Raw genomic sequence first — 23,400 nt, 5'->3', positions numbered from 1 at the left:
TATTAGTATTTTTATTTGTTTCAGAGAATACGATGTAAAAATACTAACAGTAAATAAACCTGTAATTATTTACAATGATAATTTTGAAAGTTATTTGAAATTAAATTAGTCAGATACGTTAGAAAAAAAATGTTATACAAACAATTGATTGATTTTTGTCTTTCGTCGTAGCATTCGCGTTAATAAATATGTTCCGTACTTACATGTAAAACCACAGGAAAACAATCAATCAAATAAACCAAAAAAAAAGTTTTCATTACTATTTCGGATTTTTTTCTAGAAGTAAATCAAAATTGTATTGGAAAGGACAAAAAATAAAAATGATTTAAATTTTTTACTCAATATTCGTGTACATAACCGGCGCCCCGTATAACGGCGTACAGTATATCTATCATAATCTATTTGAATTAATAACCATGCATATAGATTCCCATAATATACATTGTAGGTAAATCCCTGTGTGTTAATTACTTCTAAGACTTGTTGTTTTCTGTTAACAGTGTTTAAATAATTAAAATAATTCCTTGCAGAAATATTTTTAATTCGGGATTCCAAAGAATTTACTTTCCGCATTTCATAGACATGAACAGTACAGTAAAACACGCTTATAACGAAGTCCCAGGGACGGGCAATTGTACTTTGTTATAAGCGCGTAATTTGTTATATCCGTCAAGTTTACAACATGAAATAAAGTCACAGGGAATGAAAATCACTTCGCTGTAAGCGTCAATTCATTATAAGCGTGTTCGCTATAACCGTGTTTTACTGTATATTTTTTTCTATGTTTAGATTTCATTTTGTTCAAACAATTGTTAAGTTTTCTATCATTTAAATTGTGTGTTTCATCAAATACTGATTCCGACTACCTTGAAGTCATTAAATTTCTATTGGCTATTGACAAAAAAAGAAGACGCGTGACCATCAAATGAAAACAAATACACAGAGCTTGATTGACAGGTTCAGCCAGGTGCAGGTCTTACCCGAGGTTATGTGTACGTGCTGGTTATACACAGCCAAATAGTCTCAGTAAGAGTTATCGACGTAAATAAAAACAAGGGTACTGCTAAGTGGGGCATCACCTCGCGACATGAGACATATGTGGGGATGCATTATTTAGGAATATATAGTTATGTAAATGTAAATGAGAAGACCACATTCTACTAACCCCTCCATTACTTCAAAAAGTACGTTTTCTTTACCTGTACTAGATCTAAATCTAAAAAATATCAAGTTGTTGATTTGAACTGCTTACTTTCACTTTGGTTTCAAAGAAGTGAAGCGGAAGAAGTTATTGTAAAATCGTAAATAAGATTTGTTTAAAATTGTGTTATTTTAACGATGTATCAAAAAGTACTCAATTAATTGACTTGAAAACTAACAGGCTTTGTCCTTTTACATGTACCATGCCAAATAGGTATACGAAGTTTGATAAATTTCCGTGCAAGGGTTTTCTTTAACTTGCTTCCAAGGTGAACACACATACACACGCACAGCAGCGATGCTATATCCCCTTCGCAACAAGTTGTGCGAGGGGATAATAACAAACATTCAAACACACATTAAGCTATTAACTCACCGTAACGTTGTTCTGTCATGCTACTTTCGCTCTTGGTGATTGATAACTCTTACTCAGAAATTTCGATTGATAACTCGTATACAAAGTTGATTATGACATTGATTTAATGAAATAAAAATTTGTAATAGTATTAATGGTTTGGAAAGGCACATGCATTTTTTATTACTAAAACATTGTATAAAATGTTATACATACTCTGTAACTAGCCTTCTTTTAACACACGTACCTTTCTTTTGTTTGTTAAAAATTAATTCAGTTTTGTAAAAAGATAAGTATATTATTTCTTCTGGATTTTATTTTCATGAGAATACATAAGATCATAAACAGTTTGAAGTAATGTAAAATACAGGTGCCATTTTGAAACAATTAAATTCTCAGAGAGTTCCGAATGAAATCCGATTAACGTTTCACATGGTTCTCGCACGCTTTGCTCAAAACGATTTACACACTTTGCCTGAAACGCTGCACACTTTGCTTAATGCTAAACGGTTTACACGAAACGCTAAACGGTTTACACAAAATGTTTCTCCAACGAAAGTCGCACGCTTTTTTGGTGTAGTAGTAAGTTTAAGGGTCTGTAATTATCAAACACAAAACATTGTTGAGCAACAATGCCTACATCTTTGACTAAAAACACTGTAAACAAGGGCACTTGCTCTAGAAACCTTAACCTCCTCCAACATCTGAATCTCATGGCCCAGATTCAGATCTGAAATGATTTGAGTGCTTGCATGGCCAAACAAAGAGTTGTCCCTCCTGCTGAGCACCTCTCACGCTCAAGTGGGAGAAGGCGTCATCCTTTATTTACAATTTGTGTTCATTTTAACTGTTTAAATTTAAGACTGCCCTTTACAGAAATTATTCCATGTGTAAGTGGTAGAGCTGTAAGTATGAGTACAGGGAAATGTTTATGAAATATAACACTGTTTTGATAAATCAGCCCAGTGGATTTTGTGTTGATTACACTTTGATATAGGGTTAGGCCTAGTTTGTATCATGTCATCAGTTGTACATAAACGCATTTATCGTTTTGTGTTTCTGTTCCGAATAATTATATACATGTACATATATGACGTGTTTTTTAAAGTTGTCCTAACAATATATATTATTATACTTTCATGTTAAATACTGAAATCTGATTGGTTTAGCCGCAGTTGATAATCTGTTCTATTACCCTCAGCGTTAGCAACACACTTAGCAATGGGTAACACTATATAAATAGTGCCTGTTTGGGAGGGTAACAGTTGAAATTGACAGCCCAAAAAAACCATTGTCAACCGAAGTGAAGCGGAGGTTGACAATGGTTTTCGAGGGGTGTCAATTTCAACTGTTATCCTCCCAAACAGGCACTATTTATTTTATTATACTGAATGTCTTGATATTAGAGTTGTTTTTACAGTATTATAACTGCTTTAATATAGAAATGTCGTGAATTCCACACCGAACCGTACGCGCATAATTTACGCGCATGTAACAATTCGTTGTGTTACCCGTTGCTAAGTGTGTTGCTTACGCTGAGGGTAATAGAACAGATTATCCACTGTGCATTAACCAATCAGATTTCAGTATTTAACATGAAAGTATAATAAAATGAATTGTTACACGAGAGTAAATTATGCGTGTACGGTTCGCGGTAGAATTCATGTCAATTCTATATAAAAGCAGTAAAATTTCTCTAAAATTAAGACATTCAGTATAATAAAACAAATAGTCACTGTGCCTGTTAGGGAGGATAACAGTTAAAATTGACACCCCTCGAAAACCATTGTCAACCTCCGCTTCGCGTCAGTTGACAATGGTTTTCTCGGGGTGTCAATTTCAACTGTTACCCTCCCAAACAGGCACTATTTATATAATGTTACACAAGTTAAACAGAGAACTTGACTGATATGAAAATAATATTTTGAAATTGAGCCTTGTTTTCAATTTTTTTTTAACTTAGAACAGAGGGTTCCACTTAATCTGATAACGGTTAATCGAATAATTCAGTTAATCTGATATAATCTCAAAACGCCGAACCATTTCTTATATATTCCTTTATATTTTATACTGGTACATGTAATCTGATTTCAAAATCATAAAAAAAAATTTCATTTTCGGTTAATCTGATAGGATTGTGATTTCCCACCCTTACACCTGTATATTCCTTTATTTAGTTGGTTGACACCCCTTTTGTGTACAAAGTAACTCTTTACAGGGCATTTGTTACACTTCAACGCACACGGGTGGCTCCCTTCTTCGTAAGATGAAAGCTACCGATATTTATATGTTTAATGATAGGTGTAACTCTTCAATTCTCAGTCTGGGGGTTACATAGTAAAAAGGCATGAATCAATTTGTCTCTCTCCTTTTGAAAAGTTCCAATTGATTTTCTAAAGCTGATTGGTCAGAAGTAATAGTCATGTGAAGATGACCTACTATTTATACTTGTCAGGCCCTAACAAGTGTAAGGAAAAGGGGGATGATTTTAATCTGACTGATTGGAAATCCTTTCTCAGCAAGAAGCTGCAACAGAAGATCTCCTTGTTGCATTGCAACCAGCTCTGCTCCAATTCTTATATGTATGGGAATAGAGAAGATTTTCTTTGATTTAATATGTTTTCACTATATGGCTATAGTGGCCCAACCCTTGAGTCTGAACCCCTGACCATGAATTGCTTCATGGACATCATAACCATGCAATTTTCTGTTTCTCATATTTGTGGAAGTAGAAAAGAAGAAATTTTGAAAATTTAGCTTCTCTTGCATGTTTGGCCCTAGCAATGAGGCCCAATGGGGGGGGGGGGGGGGGGGGGGGGGGGGGTTAAAGACATGAATTTCACAATTAAGATTCCTCTTATCATAGAAATGTTTCAAACCAAAAATGGTAACAATTTACCATGTAGTTTTCAAGAAGAAGTTGAAAATGTAAAATTGAAAACAAGAGGCCAATAGGCCTTAACAGTCACCTGAGTAGCATATAACCCATACACAAACTTGTTGAAGAGTCTCATATATGCATTTAATTAGGTTTCATTCTGGAGTAGAAAAATTATAAATTTGTAATAACGACCACGTCTCTGCCTGAAATCTTTCAAAAAGAACTGTGAAACCTATAATTTTGGCGAAAAACATAAAGATCTGGTCTACAAATTCAAGAATTCAGTTTTCCTTTCAGGTGTGTGGGAGAAAAAAAGATAATATTTAAATGTTATATGCATCCATTTTGGCCCTGCCCTAAATTCAAATCCCATACTCCAGGAGACATGAAATATAAAATTTTTGTAGAGGACTTCCTGGTAAACATTATCATGAAGTCAGTTTTTCATATAGATGTGTGAGAATTGAGAAGATTTTTAAACATTACATACATTAACACTATACACATATTGCCATGTTTACTCAGGTGACCTAAAAATTAATTTAATCTGAAATTAAGACCATGCCCCTTTAAAACTTCACAAATGAATAATTGTTATCTGTTTATGTTATGAGATAAAGGATAGTTCTTGTAAAATGCATTCAGTAATATCCTAAGTATCAGTATTACAGGTTAATCAATTACCTTAAGTTCCCACAGAGAGCTTTCTATTGCTTTGCTTTTTACAGGGTCTGCTTCTTCTATTTTGTAAGCATCTTCTTGCAAGTCTAAAATAATTAAAGTTACACATCAAAATAAGAGACTCGGGAGTCACATCACTCACCTGAGCAACAATGGCCATAATTTTGATCAAATCAGCTTTACAAAGTCTACTTCAAAAATATAAGGGCACTATAAAAGAAAGTATCTTGTTTAAGGGATTTTAAAATTATTCTCAACATATTCTTCTGTTAAACATCAAACTTCTTTTGGGACCCAGAGTTGTTTTTGCAATTAAAAATCAAAATTATCAAGATGCTTTAAAACACAATAATGTTACAAATGGTAGCAGTGCAGTTTTTTGAATTTTTTTTTTTCACTACTTTTATTTTTGTTCCTCTCCAAAGTCCCCAATTTTAGATTTTTGGGTCATGGTTTAAACAATTTCATACAATCTAAAACTAACGTATAGTCTCCTGTATAGTACGCGCCCGCATATAATATGCACCCCAAACATTGGGTGTAAAATGCTAAAAAAACCCCACTATTCCTGTGTTTAATATACACTAAAAAAAAGAAGAAATTTTCAGTTGAGATTTTTGATAAGTCATCAAATAAATGTGTTGATAATTTATTCAAAGCGCTTAAAAGTAATAATGTATGCAGTTTTAAACCAAAACAACAACAAAAAACAGTAAAACGTGGTTCTGAAAATTAGGATTAGGTTACATCTGGTTTGGAGGACATTGTTGCAATTAAGTTCATATTATGGAGGGTAATCGTATTAAAAAATCCAGTCATGTAAACTTGTCAATCCGAATATGCAATCATTTGGTATGTTAGCCTGAGTATGAAAGTGTGTAATTCTGATCGTGTAATCTCTAAAACTCGGACCTAAACACTCTTAAGTTGACTCCACAGACCTTCAATGTAATTCTTCCTACAGATGCACATTTCCAACTTTAAAATGGTGTTTGTTATTTATATGTAACCTGACACTATAATACACATTTTCCATCGGTAGTCTCTGCATCTATATCACTAGCACAGTTGACGTTACAAATTGACAAATGTTAAGTCTACAAGTTTGTCCAATTTCGACATGGCCATATAGGAAACAGTGATGTCACAGATAGTTGCAGGAAAATGTCTGCCGTAATCCCCAGAATGTGCACATAATAAACAAAAAAATATTACGTATCATCATATCATCTCTGGATAACATTTTTTTAAGGAAGTACGATTTTTTGAAAAATAAAATATGAGCTAGGTATCCATGATATCAAGAGAAATCAGAGAAGATATGAGTGAATTATTCAATCGGCATCAAATATCTTTGATGTGGAAAATTTTACATATCATGGTCTTTTTAAAGATGTACACGCATTTAAATAATCTTAGTGTAAATGTAGATGTAACAAATCGTTTAAGTATAGAGCTCGGCTGAATAAAGAAAATATGACCAAAAGCACCCTTATTGCTACTACAATGTTGGGACAAGAGCCCACCCCCACCATATCCCCAAGAAGAAAACAATCACAGGGTCAGCCGGCTGAGTAACTAAACAAGAGGCCCAATGGGCCACATTGCTCACCTGAGCAACACTGGCTTTATATGGGTGTTAAAAGGATATTGTGCCATATTAACCAAAAATGAATATCCGAATTTTACACTTATTTTTGCATATACTTAATCTTTGACATATTTACCTTTATGGAATACCATTTTTACCTAAAATAAGATCATATGCAATATATATAATAACTAAATTTTTAGTTGGTGTTCATGGTTAAACGGGTAGTAGCTACGATTTTGGAATATTTTTAAAAGTTTTTATTCAGCGAAATAATACTTTAGAATGATAAATTTTGTAACAAAATACAATTTCTGTTATGTCCCAATCGATAGTTTTGACGAACTTGGTCAGTATAGGCAAGTGACTTGAATTTTTGTCTGGTAGACAAAAATTGAATTAAAGTCCGTTCGTATTCATATGACCTTTTGTGAACTCATTCGACAGCCTCAATAACGCATGCGTAGATTGCTTTATATAGCAGAAGACATGGCCGACACGGGTATGTCAACTCGCGGACGAAAAGGTGTTCTCACAGATTCAGTCAGAAAACGAAATCGGCAAAACATTCAGGCGTCTTATAATAAGGCGCGAGTAAATATCGGCGTCCAGTTTGAACGTTGGAAGGGGTTGAAAGACACTCTGAAGCTCGAGAGCCATGCAGATGTCGCGAAAGTTTTACTGGACAAGTGAGTATTAAATTTTGAGTAAAGTGTGATAATTCACGATATTATACAGATTATTTCATTAACAAATTTTAATCTAGGCAGAGAAAAACATGCATGCAATCTATGATGTCTTAATTCCTTTCCGAAGCATCTCTATCGATAATGTTAGTTATGGGGTACCCCAAGGGGTAGATGTCATACCGAAAAAACATTGTAATGATAGAATTGAATTGGACTTTGAAAAACGATATCGCAGTTGTTTTGTCATCGATTTATATTGCACACTAGTTATGCTTTATGTTTATTATATAGGTATGAACTGTATAGAAAAGACTGCTTCGGTTCTCCCAAAGGATCTACAGTCGAGCCCATGAGTCCAGCGGGTGCACCTATTACCTCTACCCCAGGACCATCGTCTTTTCCATACAAGTGTGATGTGTCAAGAATTACTTCTTCAGAGGCGGAAATAACTGAGTATATATTTATTCTGCAAATTTCTCAAAGTTTTTATGTAAACATTTTGATATGCAATGTCTCATTGATATGTTGTGTAGCAGAGAAACTACAAAACATACATAGTAAAAATACCTGATGTCTTACCTTACATTATGTGGAAGACAACAGACGATATATATATAAAAACATTTTCACTACAGATATTCCATAAATGCATGAACTAAGTAATATAATATTTCTGCAGCCAGATAGCTAGAGTCTGGGTAAGGATTTCAGTCCTTTTCCCTCTCAAATATAAGTTTTTCCAATTGAACCATTATTTATCCATGATCCACCCCCACCCACCCCTAAAAAAATTAATATAAAGAGCAAAAGAAATGAATACTAAATAATAATACAGTGCACAAATTCTTGCAAGCGCATTTTTTCTTCATTTTTGTATATAATTTTATGACTGTTAATAATGATGTAAAAATGCATTGGCAAGGCGGATTGGTCCCTGGTGAGAATTGGTCATATGCCAGTATCGTTTGTCAAAGTACACAATGATACTATTAGTTATCCAGGTCTTATCAAGAATGGACGGGGATATACCCTGGCTTGTGTTCGCAGGACGAAGGGTGTATGGAATACAACCCAAGGGTAAATCCCCGTACACCCTTGATTGGACCTGAATAACGAATTTATTTCCTGTTATACAAATTTTGAAATTATATATAGTTTTACTAGTGCTTTGCAACTTAAAAATCAATTAATATTAATTGAAATTGTGCTGAAAATCATTTATTCTTACCAATAGAATGTTAAGATATATTAGGTATTTTGACAAATTATTTATTCATTTACATCATTGCATGTTACATTATTTTGCACAAAGATCTATAATAGGTGCACTTGATTAAAGCAAGAATTGCATTGTGACGTCACATTTTATTTACACCCGCGGCTTCAGCAGGTGCTCGGAAATTTACACCTAGCTTGTTAACCAATCATTTCTCGCATTACAAACGACATAGGAAATAATAGTTTTTTCAACTGACCAAGCAGAGAAATCCTTAAAAGTCACTGTGAATTCAGACTTTTTTATGCTGTGTGGTAATTAAAAAAGAATGCCTTCTATATTTCAGTAAGTCAGATGTATACATGTCTGGAATAGAAGAAATGAAAAAAAGCTGTCGATGTCCCATTGTGAAGGAGTCAAACAGTTTCATAAACCCTTTTGAGTTAGTCATATTGTTTTTGTTTTTTGTTTTTTGTTTTTTTTTTTACACAGTAAATAATAAATTAATCTGATATCAGAAATTCAAAGAACTATATTTTATAATGCCTATGCATATAAAAATAATACATTTTTAGTAATTTGGTTTTATTCCCATATAGTTTGACCATTGATGTGACTGAGGTGGAAATGACAGATGATGATGTAGAGGATGATGATTATGAACCAAGTTTTAACATCACTCTAAGGTACATAATATGAATTTTTACTCCATATGTGGGTGATACAATCCCATAAAGTTTGTAGCCAAAAAAGAAAATAAATTACTCTCATTTTCAATTTAGCAAGTAGTTATTTACTACTTGAGATATAAGGGTCTGGTGTTTATAAGTAGTGAAGAGATGTAAACTGTTTGCTAAGATTTCTCTGCTTACAGGTGATTGGCAAGGTGGGGGGGGGGGGGGGGAGATGTTGAAGGGTCAATAAGGGGCCAAAATAGTTTTGTAAAATATAATAATTGTAGATACAAATTATATTTCAAAACAATGCATTTTCTTATCAAATAGAGAAGGACTTGACACCACTGCTGCTACTGATGATGATGAAGATGACGAATGCATAAGTGATGAGGAAATCGAGACTACAGAAGTTGATTTAAGTCAAAGTCCTGGTTGTCATCGCATCAAAACCAATGAAGAGATACAAGGCTTTATGAATGATCAACCTTTCTTGATATATTACAACCAGCTGCTGAATTTAGCTACAGCAAACATACAGAAAACTTGTTCGCATAAAGGCTGTGGACTAGGAGTAGAAATGAACGAAGTTGTTGCATCAGCCCTTTACCTGAAATGGGTAATGTGTTTATTCATAAATATAAAATTGAACATCATTTTTTAGTCATCACTTCTTGTCCTGAGATATATAAGATTTCATGATTAGTATTTGTGTATAAAATATTGTATCTCATTATCCCCATTTGTATTTGCTATTTACTTAATACAATTGCCTATTTTTGTTTATCAGATTTGTCCAGATGGTCACACGCTTTATAGATGGTGCTCCCAGCCAATCTTGAATAGAGGTGTACACATTGGTGACTTGATGCTGACTGCAAGCACTGTCCTCTCAGGAAGTAATTTCCAAAAGATATCGATGTTTGCTAAATTTTTACATCTTCCTATTCTTAGCAAAAGCACCTTCTATAAAATGCAGCGCCAGTATGTTGTCCCATCTGTCGATGAACACTGGATAAACCACCAAAATGCAGTACTGGAGGAGTTCAGAGGAGTTGATTTGGTTGTTCTTGGTAAATACAAATATTGCTTCTATGCATTTGTAAACTATCAGTATTTCTGTCCTGACAAGATTGAGATTGGACAAATATTGGATAGTGAAGATGCAACAGTCCAACAATTTTTGTGTTGGATTGTTAGCTGGTTGATTGCAACATTTGTTTTATTGGACTTTTGTTGGTTAGAACTAAATATAATACCTGTAAGGGTATAACATTAGACATTGATGTAGTTCTAACTTAAACAATAATGTTTTCTTAAAATTGAAGGGGATGGAAGAATGGACAGTCCGGGACATTCCGCGCAGTATTGCTCTTATACCTTCATGGAGTATACTACCAAAAAGATCCTATGCATAATCACCTTAGACAAAAGGTTTACAGAAAAGAAAAGTACAAACTTGGAAAAGGCGTGCTTTATAAAGGGACTTGGGTTTCTTATAGAGAAGGGGATGAAAATTATAGAAGTTGTGACTGATGCACATGTGCAGATTTCATCACTAATGAGTGCGTATAAACTGTAATAAGTTTTTTTGTTAGTACATGTAATATACATGTACCTTTGTATTTGTTACATAGCCAGGTGAATATTTTTCATGTTTTTACATACTAAAAAGAACTGGGTACGCTAAGTATAACATATCGGCCCTGTTGAAATGTGAAAAATCAAACACATGATATCTTTAAAATGTTCGCCGGAATAGTTCATGTAGGACACCCCATGCATGAAAGTAACTTTCGTTTGCTAAAATTCACGTGCGTTTGGTAATTGTAAACTCCGAAACCGGACCTTGTTTACGGATTTTGTAAAATATATGGGTTTTTGTAATGTTTGATCTGATATTTCTATAAGGCCGCATTCGAGTACATATACCAATATTTCAGAATAGCACAATTTTAGACTGCTTATTAACATAGAAACGGAAAAAAATATGTACAAGACTGCGGCCACTTTCGTTTTTTTACTTTTTTCTATTTTCAAGATGCACAAAAAAATGAATGTTTTCATTGGTTAGCTAAGACGTAAGATGAGTTTCTTTAATATGACAATGCCTAAATAAATACTTAACTGTAAAAATAGACTTATGTTGACAATTGACTTTAATTAAAGAAAAATAAAACCGTTCAATGGAAAAATTGGAGTATTTTTTATTAGTTTATTAGTCCTTAGACACAGTGTATTTGAATTACTTACAATTACATACCGTGTATTGCAGATAAAATGGTCAACATTGTTGTGTAGTAAAAAAAAATATACAATATTGATTTCAGGATGGATATAAGAAGAAATATTTTTTTTAAAAAACCTCAACATTTCTTATAATTTGCTATTTAATGAATATAAAGTTATCTGTGTGTCGTTGTACTCTACATAAATGACGTAACAAGTGTAAACAAATGACGTCATAAAGTAGCTGAGAGAGAGAGAGAGAGAGAGAGAGAGAGAGAGAGAAGTTTATACAGATACATTTAAAATTTCAAAACAGTTTTATTATCAAATCAGAAGTCAGATTCAAAACATTATATTTGTGTAGATTTATATATTTGGTACAACGTTATTAGAAATATAATTATACTAGTAAATCAGACACTGAATGTTTGCCGATCCTGTTGAAGTAATTAAATCAAACTTAAAAAAAATATTTTCACAAGAAAAATATAATAGTGATCATATTCCTATATGCATGCATTTTAAGCGCCCAGTATATTTACTAGTACATGGGTGTCATTAGTCTCTGTAACGGGACATGTGTCTAGGGGTTAGTCGCGTACATATTCTACAGTATTTAAAAAAGTACAACATTTTGCGTAAGAATGTAGGAATTCAAAACTAATGATAGATCTAGCTGTGTTTAGCTTTTTAAATGACAACTTTAATTCTAGAAAATACATTAATTACCTTTTTACATCGTTCACGGATGTCTTGCGTTAATTATTTCTTGATCGGTCTAAACTATCTATTACGGTAGAATGTTGGTAATACATGTAATTGGTGTTGAGTTATCATTATTAACAAAAATTAATCATTTCAGATTAAAACATTGTCAAATATATATTCATGTCGCTGGAATATTTACTGGAGGAATTAAATCGCCGAACAGGGGTATGTCACGATTTTTGATCAATTGATCGATTTCATTCATCTTGAAAAGATATAACTTGCGTGTCTTACTAAATGTACATTAATCAATTAGTAGTCAAGTGTGCATAGTGTTTCTTCGATAAATTTCTTCTAAAACATTCAATCTAAAGTATAATATATATATATATATGTTACAAAACAAATGTAAATCATTTGACCCCCTCCCAATGGATTTATTCAAAACATTGGAGATCTAATCCTTTTAGTGTTAGGTAATTTAAAAGCAGGTCTTCGCGCGATAACTTCACATGAATTCATAATGTTTGCGTGCCGATTAGTGGACGGGATCATGAGAGTACTCCAGAGCACACCGTGTGTACACATGCAGCTTTATAAATATTTGAATAACAAAAACTGTTTCTATTACTTTCTTATCGTTGGAAATGACAAAAAGGCCTTTGATTTTCCATCTTAATATAACAAATACAATTTAAATGCTTTATCTTTCAAGCTAACATGCAATTATTTGATACATGCACACTTCAAAATAATTTGAAATAATGAAATGAATTAATTTCAAATAATATACATGTACATGCTCCAGCTATTATGGTGTTCCGATGGGGCCACTTCGACTTTCGCCTTGAGGGCGAAGATGCGAGAGTGTGAAGTTGCGAAGGCAAAATTGCGAAGGTGCGAAGGCGAAGGAGCGAAAGTGCGAAGATGCGAAGGCGAGAGTGCGATGGCGAAGGAGCGATACTACTATCGCTCTTTCGCCAATGCAACTTCGCACTCTCGCCTTCGCAACTTCACACTTTCGCCTTCGTCTTTTTTTTATTGCATTCAGCATGAGGTATCGGTTGATTCCAATGGAATCGAATTTGTTGCAGGCACCGTACTCGCCCGAGGTTTGCCGATTAATCTCAGATGTTATTGATACCCATGCGCTATAGGCCATCGTGCTTACTATGAAAGTTTATAAATATTTTACTGTGTTATGTGACATATATGTTTACCGGTGCTCACTATGCCTAATCATTATATACTCCTCATAAAATGTAATGTCCGCAATAATGTGTACACATACACTTCCAGACTCCCGTCACTTATCAGCTGTCTGTTTACCTTAAACCAACATCGTGGTTCAAACACATTATACCATTTTAATTAAATTATATGCGACATTCCTTTTTCATGCACGGATGAGCTTGAGAGGGGCCCAGACCCCCCCCCCCCCTTCCCCCACGGAAAATTAATTTCACACAGTAATGGAGAGAGGGTCGGACACCTCCCCCCCCCCCCCCCTCCACCCCTGGAAAATTTAGTATTATTGATTTCACATAGTAAAGTTACTAAAATTATGCCTCGGACCTCCCACGACTAGTACAATAGTACAATTATCCCTCGGACCCCCCCCCCCCCCCCTTCCCCACTAGAAATAATGAAAATATTGATCTGCGCGGGGTGTTGAAAATAAATTCTCAAAAGTTAATCTTCTGCCAAAGATGTTATTTTATACAGCTAAAAATATCTTTAAACGATAGAGAGCTCCAAAAACATAAAGCGAAGGCAAAAGTGCGAAGGCGAGAATGCGAAGTTGCGAGGGCGAAAGAGTGATAGTAGTATCGCTCCTTTGCCCTCGCAACTTCGCACTTTCGCCTTCGCATCTACGCGCTTCCCCGTCGCATCTTCGCACTTTCGCTCCTTCACCTTCGTACCTTCGCCTTCGCAACCTCGCATCTTCGCCCGAAATTGCAAAGGTCGAAGTGACCCTTTCGGAACACCAAAAGCTATATATCGAGGAAAAAGACTGAATTTTCTACTTCCGTTTATGAATTTATGAATAACAGCGAAAATTAAAATTCATGTCATAAGATACGGTAGCCCTTGAATTATTTTGTTAACTCGAGCAAGCTTTTTGGAAGGCTATTACTTGTACAGCTTACACTTCTGTCAAAACTGGAGAAATAGTATGTCACATGCTCAAAACAAGGATGACAGGCACGTGGTATTGCTGTTTTCATTCTCTTGTCTAATCATCTTAAAGAGAGGACAAGCATTGTGTGCAAGTTTATAAGATTATAGGAGTTGACACTGCTGCTGATTTCTATAAAACCAGTGATCAATCTGGAGCGGGTAAAACCTGCCCTTTCAATTTTTAAAAAATCCGTCAAACTAGATAATGTAAAAATGCAGTTTTTAATTTTTACCTCGCCTAAAAAGCTCTTACAGTAACTTTGAAAGAAAGATGTTCACATGCATTAGACATTTAAATTGATTTTAGATAAAAAAAAAAAATAAAAAAAAATAAAAAAACTACATTGATTTTAAATACATTTTGCCCATCTTCTCAATTTGTACATTAATCTTGTACATTGGGCGTTTTCGGAGGTGCAACGGAAAGTTGCGTAACACGACCTCTGGTGAGAGAATGCAAACTATGATGATGATGATGATGTATAAATTTATATAACATGAAACATAATTAATTCCTTACTGCAAAAGGCAAAAAAATAATGGATTAAATATGTCTTTATTTACATTATATACCAGAACATCCTTTCTTTAATTATTATTTGAAGAACGTTGTCAATACATTTCATGACGTCATGACGTTTTTAGTTAACTGAATAGCTATAAACGATGCTTTGTTTAGATAACTATTATATGGAAACCGTAAAAGATATTTTCAAAAATCAAACTGTTTTGAAACCGGTTAATTCTCCAAATATTTCACTCAAAATTTCATTAACTTTGAAAACAGGGCCGATTTTGCTGCTTACCGTACCCAGTTCTTTCAATGATAAATGAAATCTGATATTTTTTAATAGAGAAAAACTATCCAAACATCAAGCATTCATTTGATGTTTGGCATGGGACCAAGAACTTGGGGAAAAAAATCATCAAGTTAAGCATGATATACTGTGTTGGCATGTGCTTGTTCCATTCGTAACACTGAAGACTACAGCGAAGAACTTTGCATGAATTAGTTATAGCAATTTCATTGACATTGCGATGCTTTCATGTTTACTAAGGCAGGTCAAGAAAAGAAGAATAAAGGTTTGCTGGACTGGACCAAAGATGTGGTTAACCATTACTGGTATACAGCACAAACTTGTACTACAAAAGAAGACTTTGTTGTAAGTTAAAAATGTCATAAAAACCCTTTTCTAGTAATTTAAAGTTAGAAGACAAATTAAGATGGTAAATTTTTTTCAGGGGATGTGGATTGGTGTATTACATCATGTAGTAAATGTACACAGTTGGATATTGCCATACAGTTCCAGTAATAAGTGTGAACATGGTCCATTGACATCTGCTAGAGAGAAGGGATGGCTAGAAAAAGATTCCCCAGCTCATGTTTCCTTAAGGAGTATTGTTCTGGACAAAAGATTATTGAACAACATCCCATATTATCTGAACTGCAGGTTCATATCATTTGTCAATTCTTAGTTTAAAGTATTTCTAACAGTATCACAAATAAAAATATATTTTTGTATAGATATACATTATAAAGTTATTCTAGAACAATTATTGAGGAGTTTTTATGATGCTAACCCTAGTTTCAACCATGTTTTATTTTAGAAAATATTATTTTTTACAATTGAAAATCTTTTATTACTTCAGAAGTACAGCAGAGTTGGAAAACTTCCAGAACCTCATTTTGATGTACGCATCGAAGCGACATTCATACACGCCACCTGCTTACCGATGTCGAAATCTCTTGGCTGCATTGGACCATAATGGTCACATTGATAGAGAAGTTATGACAAACAAAGATGGATCTATCAGGTTATAACAAGTTTTGTCAACTTAAGCAAGGAAATGTTGATTTTGATGACATTTTATCTCATAGTGCAAGGAACATAGTACTACTTTGAACTTAGAATACAAAAACTTGTAGGCAAACAAATTAAAGAACAAGTTCTCTTGACTTAACTTGCATTGTTCAAGGAAATTTTCCTTAAAATGGAGAGGAAACTTCATGTGCTTGTATAATACAATGCATTTAAAAACCATTTCATGTAATGAGGAGGTATGCTTTGCATAGTGGATCATTTGTTTATTGTATTGAATAGAAATTCATTAAGTAATATTCTCTCTTATTTAAGGTACCAGAGAGTTTTTCAGAAGAAAAGTAGTAGATGGTCAGTCACAACATGTAAAGAACCAAAACAGTATTCATATGTGCCTGAGATGATGCGGAAGATTATCCTTAAACGCCTGGATGATGCCATTGGTATGAACCAGAAGATGGTTCTAGAGCAGGATGACCCCAGGAGAGTTTCATCTCACCTTGCACCAATCCCCCCACCACCTACTCAACAGATTGTTCATGAACAGCGATCACGATTTAGAACAAGTGTTGACATGGACAAAACTATTGATTACTGGGTAGAATGAACTCATTGTGGACTACTCTGTTCCTGTTATCTTTATGATAGACATACATTTTACATGTCTATGATTAGCTATGAGGCGTGCTTTCATGTACTTAAATTGATATTCAATTGATAGTCATGTTATTTATCATTGGATTTTTAAGAGGTTTTCTATACTTCTTGATCACAAAGCTCTTCATAAGGGAAGGTGATTTTAAGTGGAACTTTCCCATTTCATGAGTGTGCTTTATTTTTTTATCTAGATGCACGTTTACATAAAGTGTACATGTAGTTTTTTCAAAGAATAACAGCTTGAGATCTAGCAATTTTTCTGCTTTTACATTTGCATGTAATTTTGAATTAAATTAGATATGTGTTCCATGTGAACAGTTTTTATGATATACATGTAGGTGTTTGCTCAACATAAAAGAAACTTGAAATTTGAACATTAGTGCTGTTTATTAATATACATGTATATTATCCCAGACGGCCACCCACAAATCCACTATATTGTCCAAAACTGTCAGGATAAGTATCTCTTATCCTCCAGGTGCAGCAGCTTGGAATGACACGGCGGTTTCCTGCCCCCAAATGCCCATGCTGCCAGAGGATAAACTGCCGGTATCCTGCGTGGCGATTGCTCCGGTTAAAGTCGTCGTCCTCACCAGCAGCAAGGACATCCTGTCTGTTTAAAGAGATGAAAATAAATTGAAATGGCATTTCAGTGATAAGGCGGACACAACATTAAAAATTAAAGTCATGGGAGTAAACAATACAAATTGATCTAGAATAATATTTTAAAAAAACTTCCTTACCTGTACCGACGAGCTATCATCAAAACTAATGGGTCTAGAACTATCAGGTCAAAGTCCTGAAATTATAGGTATTTACATTAATATTATAATACATTTCTATTAAATGTTTTAATATTAAAATTAGTTATATGTGCGTCATATAGAACTACTTACTGGCAAAGTAGAGAGGCAGTTGGAAGGTGTTTGCCTGCAGCACACCCTCTCCTCCTCGGTGGGCATCTCCCGACACTTGCTGCACACACACCAATTGGGGGAATTGCTTCCGGGCAGTGGATGATATCCACCTTGAGCGGCTTCAGCTTGAGATGCCCGATCGACGATGTCGAGAATTAGTGATGGGTCTCTCTCACAGACTCTCATCACTAATTCTCTCAATGCATCCTCCGTCATCTCGGCAACACGATTCTAAATATTTTAATGAAAATACGAAATCAATTATACAAGAAAATACGACACATACAAGAGAATGAAGAGTGTTACAAGATATCATAGTATACCCTTAGTTGAAGATTTCGGTCTATTACACGCTGTCTGAGCGTCTCGTGTCTGTTTGGCCCCCTGCATATTCCTCTAGCTCTAGCACCCCGTCTCCGAGCTGGACCCTGCCCTCTTGCTCTACCTCTAGCCCTGGCTCTCCCTCTGGCTCTGCCCCTGCTTGATCTCTCGGGGCTAGAGGAAGACTCTCTATCAGACATAGAACTTCTTGAAACCTGTATAAGTTGCATTTAGAGTATGTATAAATTTGTCTATGGGATGGTAAGTGGAGGGCACTAGGGTGGAGGTAATCATAATATACAAGTAAGCCTAATATACATATGTACGTAGCTTATCCTCTTATATAGAATATATTTTTTTAAATGTTCAAAATATTGTCAAATGGAATTGCATATTTATAAGGAGTAAAATCTTTTATTTATTATTGATATGTAAATTCTATAACATATAACACAGGCACATGAATTTTGTTTATAAAAAGTGATTCAATATGGCCCAAAAAATCCAACCCCTTTATAAATGTATATATAAAGTACTAGGAGTAGGATTTTTTCATCATACTTTATCAATAGAAGGGGTAGAATTTTTCGATCTTTGGTTTTATTGAGCGATTTGTTGGTAAATAAAATTAAAATAAAATCAGGAGTCTGTGATAACAAACATTACGTCAAAACGTCAGTTGTGAACTGGTGATATGGAGACACTACACCTCGATTCTGATGCTAATCAAATTTTCATAACCTATTTTTCCGTATATAATAATATAGTTTGTAAGTATGAAACGATCACAATTTATGATGATGATTTATATTATATAACGTAATTGAAATAAAAGTAATAATACCCCTTGGGGTACCCCATTCATGTTTCTACATACACAACATCGAAAGGAAACAAATTTCACTAATTTTTACGGTTTATTAAATAGAAATGGATGAAATAATACTTTAAAGAATGAATAGGCTTGCAATACACCTTCCACTGAATATAAATAATTTTATTTTCACATAAAATCATTGTCATGTGCTTACCTCGTCATCCATTACGCTGCATCCGGGTATGTGAAAATCAGCTTCGGTAGACGTCGGAAAACTTCCGATGCATAATTAATACGGTGAGTTCGGACGAATTTGATCAATTAATTAATGATTAGGAGGCTTTTAATAAACACAGTGATGCATTGTTTGAGTATTTGATGTATATATATTGGTTTTTAGTTACTTTCAGCAGTATGAAAAATATATCAAAATCGTAGCTACTATTCCTTTAACTTCTAGTTCCCTTTATTTAGCCCCCCCCCCCCCCCCAATCACTTTATAAAACGATTAAAATACATGAGAGCATAAAGGTACATTTCTCCCTCCACTACTTACTAGTTATTGTATTTTATTTTTAAAAATCCTATATGTGAAAGAAGAAAAGTGTACCTCAATGCGGCAGAATGTGCTAAATTCCTCAAATTAAAAACATTGAAAAAGCTAAATTCCTGAAATTAAAAACATTGAAAAAGCTAAATTCCTCAAATTAAAAACATTGAAAAATTTAATTGGCCTTCTCTATTATAAACGATTGTCGTTGCATTAAATTTTTAAGAACAACGATTATGCTTTTATCCTCATAATAATAATGTGTCAGGACTATGGAAACTGTTTAAAAGACGTCGTTTGTATTTACTTGTGTTCGAAAAACTATCAAAAACTATCAAAAATTTGTGTAGATTTTATGCAATTCATTGTTTAAGAAGGAGCACCAGAAAGTAGTTACAGCATATCATCCTTTTAGCAAGACATTTCTATTGATCAACCAAAATTTCAGCATCAATCATAGAATTATAAGCAAGATACATAGCTTGGTTTGAGTCACGTTTTTGTTTACATGAGTTTATTAAATTCAACTTAAGATTTTTAAACTTGGTATTTCCTACACAGCATAGCTGCATTTAAAATATAAACGAACTAAAGCATGCATGACCTCAGCTTTGTGTACAAACATACAGTAGCATTGTGCGCAAAGCTCTGTATCTCGCTTATAACTCGAAGCTTGACTCTCTGGTTAGTAAATAGAAATTCGTAAACAATTAAAACAAGAGAAAAATGAACTAAAACAGAAAAAACACAATTTATTTTTCATCATATATATACCGGTACTTATATATTTGTAGCAGCGAGAATAATCTCCCTTTAGATTGAAATTGATGAGCATCTTAATAAAACATGTTGCATTAATCAACCATTACGTAGAGATTGTACCGAATTACATGTACCAACATAATGAATAGTATTTTATAATATCTTGTTAGTGCATCAGATTTTGCACATGTACATGTAAACAATCAGCTGTCTGCATGATTTACCAGTCTACACGCAGGGATCACACTGGACCAAAAATCCTTTTCGCCACTTTAGCGTGGCACGAAGAAAGACTTATATTTTACAATTATTTCTATCATATCACATATGCATGTACATGTTTATGTGGGCCTATATGTTTTAGTAATTAATATTTTGAACTTTCTAAATATGCATGTATTGACCAATTTTTTGGTATGTACATATGCACTCTTCTTATTGACATGTTTCCATTTGCAACACTAAATGATTTCCAAGAAGTATGGTATCAAAGCTTTTGAAAAGTTAAGATATTAAATTTCTACAGATATAACTTTGAGATAAAATAAAAACCAAAATACTTTTTATAAAGTTTTTTAATTGTTCAAAAACAAAAATGCTATTATGGGTTCATACACATACTAGATAAGAAGATGGAGTGAAAGCCACAAAGACATTATTTCTTCTGTTCTAGACTATCTATACGCATTTACAATCCCTCATTTTGACAAGCCAGATGTAAAAAAAAAATATTCTGCTGTGTTTTATGTCAATAAGTTGCATACAACCTCATACTACTCAGTTTCAATAAAAAGTTAAATTATCAATGTGCATATTACAATAAATAAAATCCTTTGAAGAACTGCCCATATTTATCCCACTTTGGAGTGACTTTGAGAATAAATAAATATTTTTGGGAGGCAAATATGTCACTGTCTGTAAGTTAAGTGAATTATGTTCCAAGGTCCGTAACAGAAATAAGAAAACTGTCATCACTTGCAGTACTCTGGTGATTTCTATGGCAACCAGCTGCATTGTATAAAGTATTTAATAACTTCTAAACTTGGGAAAAAATATAATTTAAGATTTTTGGCTTAAAATTTCAAAATTATGATAACTAAAGAAGTTTTGCAAGTTTAACAGTTTGATTAATTAGGCCCATTCTCAGATTACGATCTCGCACCATTAATGTGAAAATAGTTGACTTTCAGTAAGACACTTATTGTTTAAAAATTGACCACTGCAGTGAGAGCACCCTTCCAAGTGTTACATAACAGTTGATGGTCTGAAACCATAAATAACCTGGGGCTAATCTATAGTCAGAGCTGAGTGCACTGAAGCGATGTGAGATTTCCGGTTGCACGTGGTGATTGGCTAACTGAATGAACAAATGGGTGGGAAAGAGAAACACATTAAACATAAGGAGTCACCAAAAACTGATTTTCGCCACATTTGGATTTTTTTCCTCCAATTTTAAAAAAAAATTGCCATTGGGGAAATTGACGAAGCCTAGCTCGAACCCTGTCTACGCGTAAAACTTTTAAAATAAAGACAATAGTTCCTCTCAAGTTAAAATAAAAAGAAACTAAACGATAATCAAAACAAGCTAAAACCACCGTCACAAGTGAAAATGTCAACGCATTGAAATATTTAACCTCAATTCACTTCACATGAACGGCACAAATATATTTTGGATGTTTCAAATATTCCCTTCGCACGTAAGCTATTGCACAACAAGCAAATTCATCTCCCTTCAAGATGGTTGCTTCTAACATAGACTGGTCCTCTGTCTCTAAACTGGTTTTCAATATATGAAATATCGAGCCCGAAGTTAAACTGATTGACACCCATTCTCTCTGTCTTATTATTATTTTCATAAATAACTCAAATATGAAACAGAATTAGCCCATAATTTTTGCAATTTATATTTCCCTTTCCATAAGAATTATTTATGCTAAATTACGTTGAATTTGACTCAGTAGTTCTTGAGAAGAAGATTTTTAAAAATGCACCCCCCCTTTTTCAAAAGATTTGAGGTTTTCTCCACTTTGAATAATGATCCGTCTTTCATTTCTGCAATTTATATTTGCCTTTCCATAAGGATGCTTTGTGCCAAATGTGGTTGAAATTAGTCAAGCGGTTTTAGAGATGAAAGTCAAAATGTAAAAAGTTTACAGATGGATGACAGACAAAATGTGTTCAGAATAGCTCACTTGAGCTTCTATTATTTATCATGCACTTGCACAACAAAGTCATTTTGATATTTGAAAAAATATACGGATACATACATTTTTCTGTGAAAAATAATCATTTCTTTGCAAATCGTTTCATAATTCTAAATAAATGAGGGATTTAAAATTCACTCTCAAAATTCTTAGCATTGAGGTAAGCAAGGAAGCTACATGGGTCTTACGGCGGTTCCCAAGCCCGATGCTGCGCGAAATATATTCACATTCTAGGAAATTTCTTAGCTGTCCCATTTCCATAGAAAAGAGTACATGTTCAACTTTTATTTCTCAATTTAAATTACATGTCACAGTGGCGGATTCAGAGGAGGCGCACCCAGCACGTGCCAACTCTAAAATTGTCAAAATAAAGTTAATTCATACTCCTTCGGGTAAAGAAAATAAACAACTTGCGAGTCTTAATTATGAATTTTATGTTTATTTTAGTCCATTCCAGCGATTACCGCATGCCTTTTCCCCACAGCAAGCATTTGCTATATAAGGTCATGTCAAAATTTAACAAACTTGTAGACTTTACATTTGTCAACTTGTAACATGTCAACTGTGCTATATCCGGGGATGAGGATAAATGCAGAAACTATGGAATATGTGCAATTTTGAAGGTTAAATTAACTAACAAAAACAATTACTGTGGAATCATTAAAATTCGTGGGGGCCAATTTTCGTGGATTGCTTAAATTTTACAGGTTCATGGGGACGTAATTTCGTGTATTCTTTGAAACCTACAAAGGAAATATAACTTTATTACCCTAATTTATTAATTCGTGGAAATTGTTAATTCGTGGTTGAGAGGTACCCACGAATTCCACGAAAACTGAGTCACCACGAAATCTAATGATTCCACAGTAAGCTGCAAAATGTGTATCATGTTAAGGAACTGAGCCAAATGTTAGAGTGTTTATGGCCAAGTTTATAGAGGTTACACG

At 33.9% G+C, this 23,400-nt stretch overlaps 4 protein-coding genes across 5 annotated transcripts in view; 2 read left to right on the top strand and 2 right to left on the bottom strand.

Moving 5' to 3' along the window:
• Positions 1-23,400, bottom strand: part of LOC128187906 (nucleolar complex protein 4 homolog A-like) — a 108,482-nt gene that overhangs the window by 7,794 nt on the left and 77,288 nt on the right. For both annotated transcript variants that reach the window (XM_052858591.1, XM_052858592.1), the window contains one exon: positions 5,121-5,203. In XM_052858591.1, the coding sequence (XP_052714551.1) occupies positions 5,121-5,203 (83 nt within the window). The remainder of the gene's footprint in view (positions 1-5,120; positions 5,204-23,400) is intronic.
• Positions 5,221-10,925, top strand: LOC128187907 (uncharacterized). The gene is made up of 7 exons (XM_052858593.1): positions 5,221-7,397; positions 7,689-7,850; positions 8,960-9,055; positions 9,213-9,299; positions 9,618-9,906; positions 10,078-10,360; positions 10,616-10,925. The coding sequence occupies exons 1-7, from the start codon at positions 7,168-7,170 to the stop codon at positions 10,867-10,869; spliced, it is 1,401 nt and encodes a 466-aa protein (XP_052714553.1). The 5' UTR covers positions 5,221-7,167; the 3' UTR covers positions 10,870-10,925.
• Positions 15,431-17,256, top strand: LOC128187908 (uncharacterized). Its single transcript, XM_052858594.1, has 4 exons — positions 15,431-15,568; positions 15,648-15,856; positions 16,056-16,220; positions 16,541-17,256. Exons 1-4 carry the CDS (start codon positions 15,452-15,454, stop codon positions 16,830-16,832), a joined length of 783 nt encoding a protein of 260 aa, XP_052714554.1. The 5' UTR covers positions 15,431-15,451; the 3' UTR covers positions 16,833-17,256.
• Positions 17,252-19,365, bottom strand: LOC128187910 (uncharacterized). The gene is made up of 4 exons (XM_052858595.1): positions 18,123-19,365; positions 17,779-18,030; positions 17,626-17,681; positions 17,252-17,495 (listed from the first exon to the last, which is right to left on the bottom strand). The coding sequence occupies exons 1-4, from the start codon at positions 18,348-18,350 to the stop codon at positions 17,288-17,290; spliced, it is 744 nt and encodes a 247-aa protein (XP_052714555.1). The 5' UTR covers positions 18,351-19,365; the 3' UTR covers positions 17,252-17,287.

Source organism: Crassostrea angulata, chromosome 6 (assembly GCF_025612915.1).
Source record: "Crassostrea angulata isolate pt1a10 chromosome 6, ASM2561291v2, whole genome shotgun sequence".
NCBI classification, from domain to species: domain Eukaryota; kingdom Metazoa; phylum Mollusca; class Bivalvia; order Ostreida; family Ostreidae; genus Magallana; species Magallana angulata.
This window is presented reverse-complemented; position numbering and strand designations above follow the sequence as displayed.

What these genes read in the sequence shown, in the direction of transcription:
- LOC128187907 (XM_052858593.1), top strand. Translation starts at nt 7,168, where the DNA reads ATGCGTAGATTGCTTTATATAGCAGAAGACATGGCCGACACGGGTATG. An exon ending in GCGAAAGTTTTACTGGACAA is followed by an intron (nt 7,398 to 7,688) that starts GTGAGTATTAAA and finishes TTTATTATATAG; the next exon opens with GTATGAACTGTATAGAAAAG. An exon ending in AGTTTTAACATCACTCTAAG is followed by an intron (nt 9,300 to 9,617) that starts GTACATAATATG and finishes CTTATCAAATAG; the next exon opens with AGAAGGACTTGACACCACTG.
- LOC128187908 (XM_052858594.1), top strand. Translation starts at nt 15,452, where the DNA reads ATGTTTACTAAGGCAGGTCAAGAAAAGAAGAATAAAGGTTTGCTGGAC. An exon ending in CCATATTATCTGAACTGCAG is followed by an intron (nt 15,857 to 16,055) that starts GTTCATATCATT and finishes TTATTACTTCAG; the next exon opens with AAGTACAGCAGAGTTGGAAA. An exon ending in AACAAAGATGGATCTATCAG is followed by an intron (nt 16,221 to 16,540) that starts GTTATAACAAGT and finishes CTCTTATTTAAG; the next exon opens with GTACCAGAGAGTTTTTCAGA.
- LOC128187910 (XM_052858595.1), bottom strand. Translation starts at nt 18,350, where the DNA reads ATGCAACTTATACAGGTTTCAAGAAGTTCTATGTCTGATAGAGAGTCT. An exon ending in ACTGCCTCTCTACTTTGCCA is followed by an intron (nt 17,682 to 17,778) that starts GTAAGTAGTTCT and finishes CTATAATTTCAG; the next exon opens with GACTTTGACCTGATAGTTCT. An exon ending in ATGATAGCTCGTCGGTACAG is followed by an intron (nt 17,496 to 17,625) that starts GTAAGGAAGTTT and finishes CTCTTTAAACAG; the next exon opens with ACAGGATGTCCTTGCTGCTG.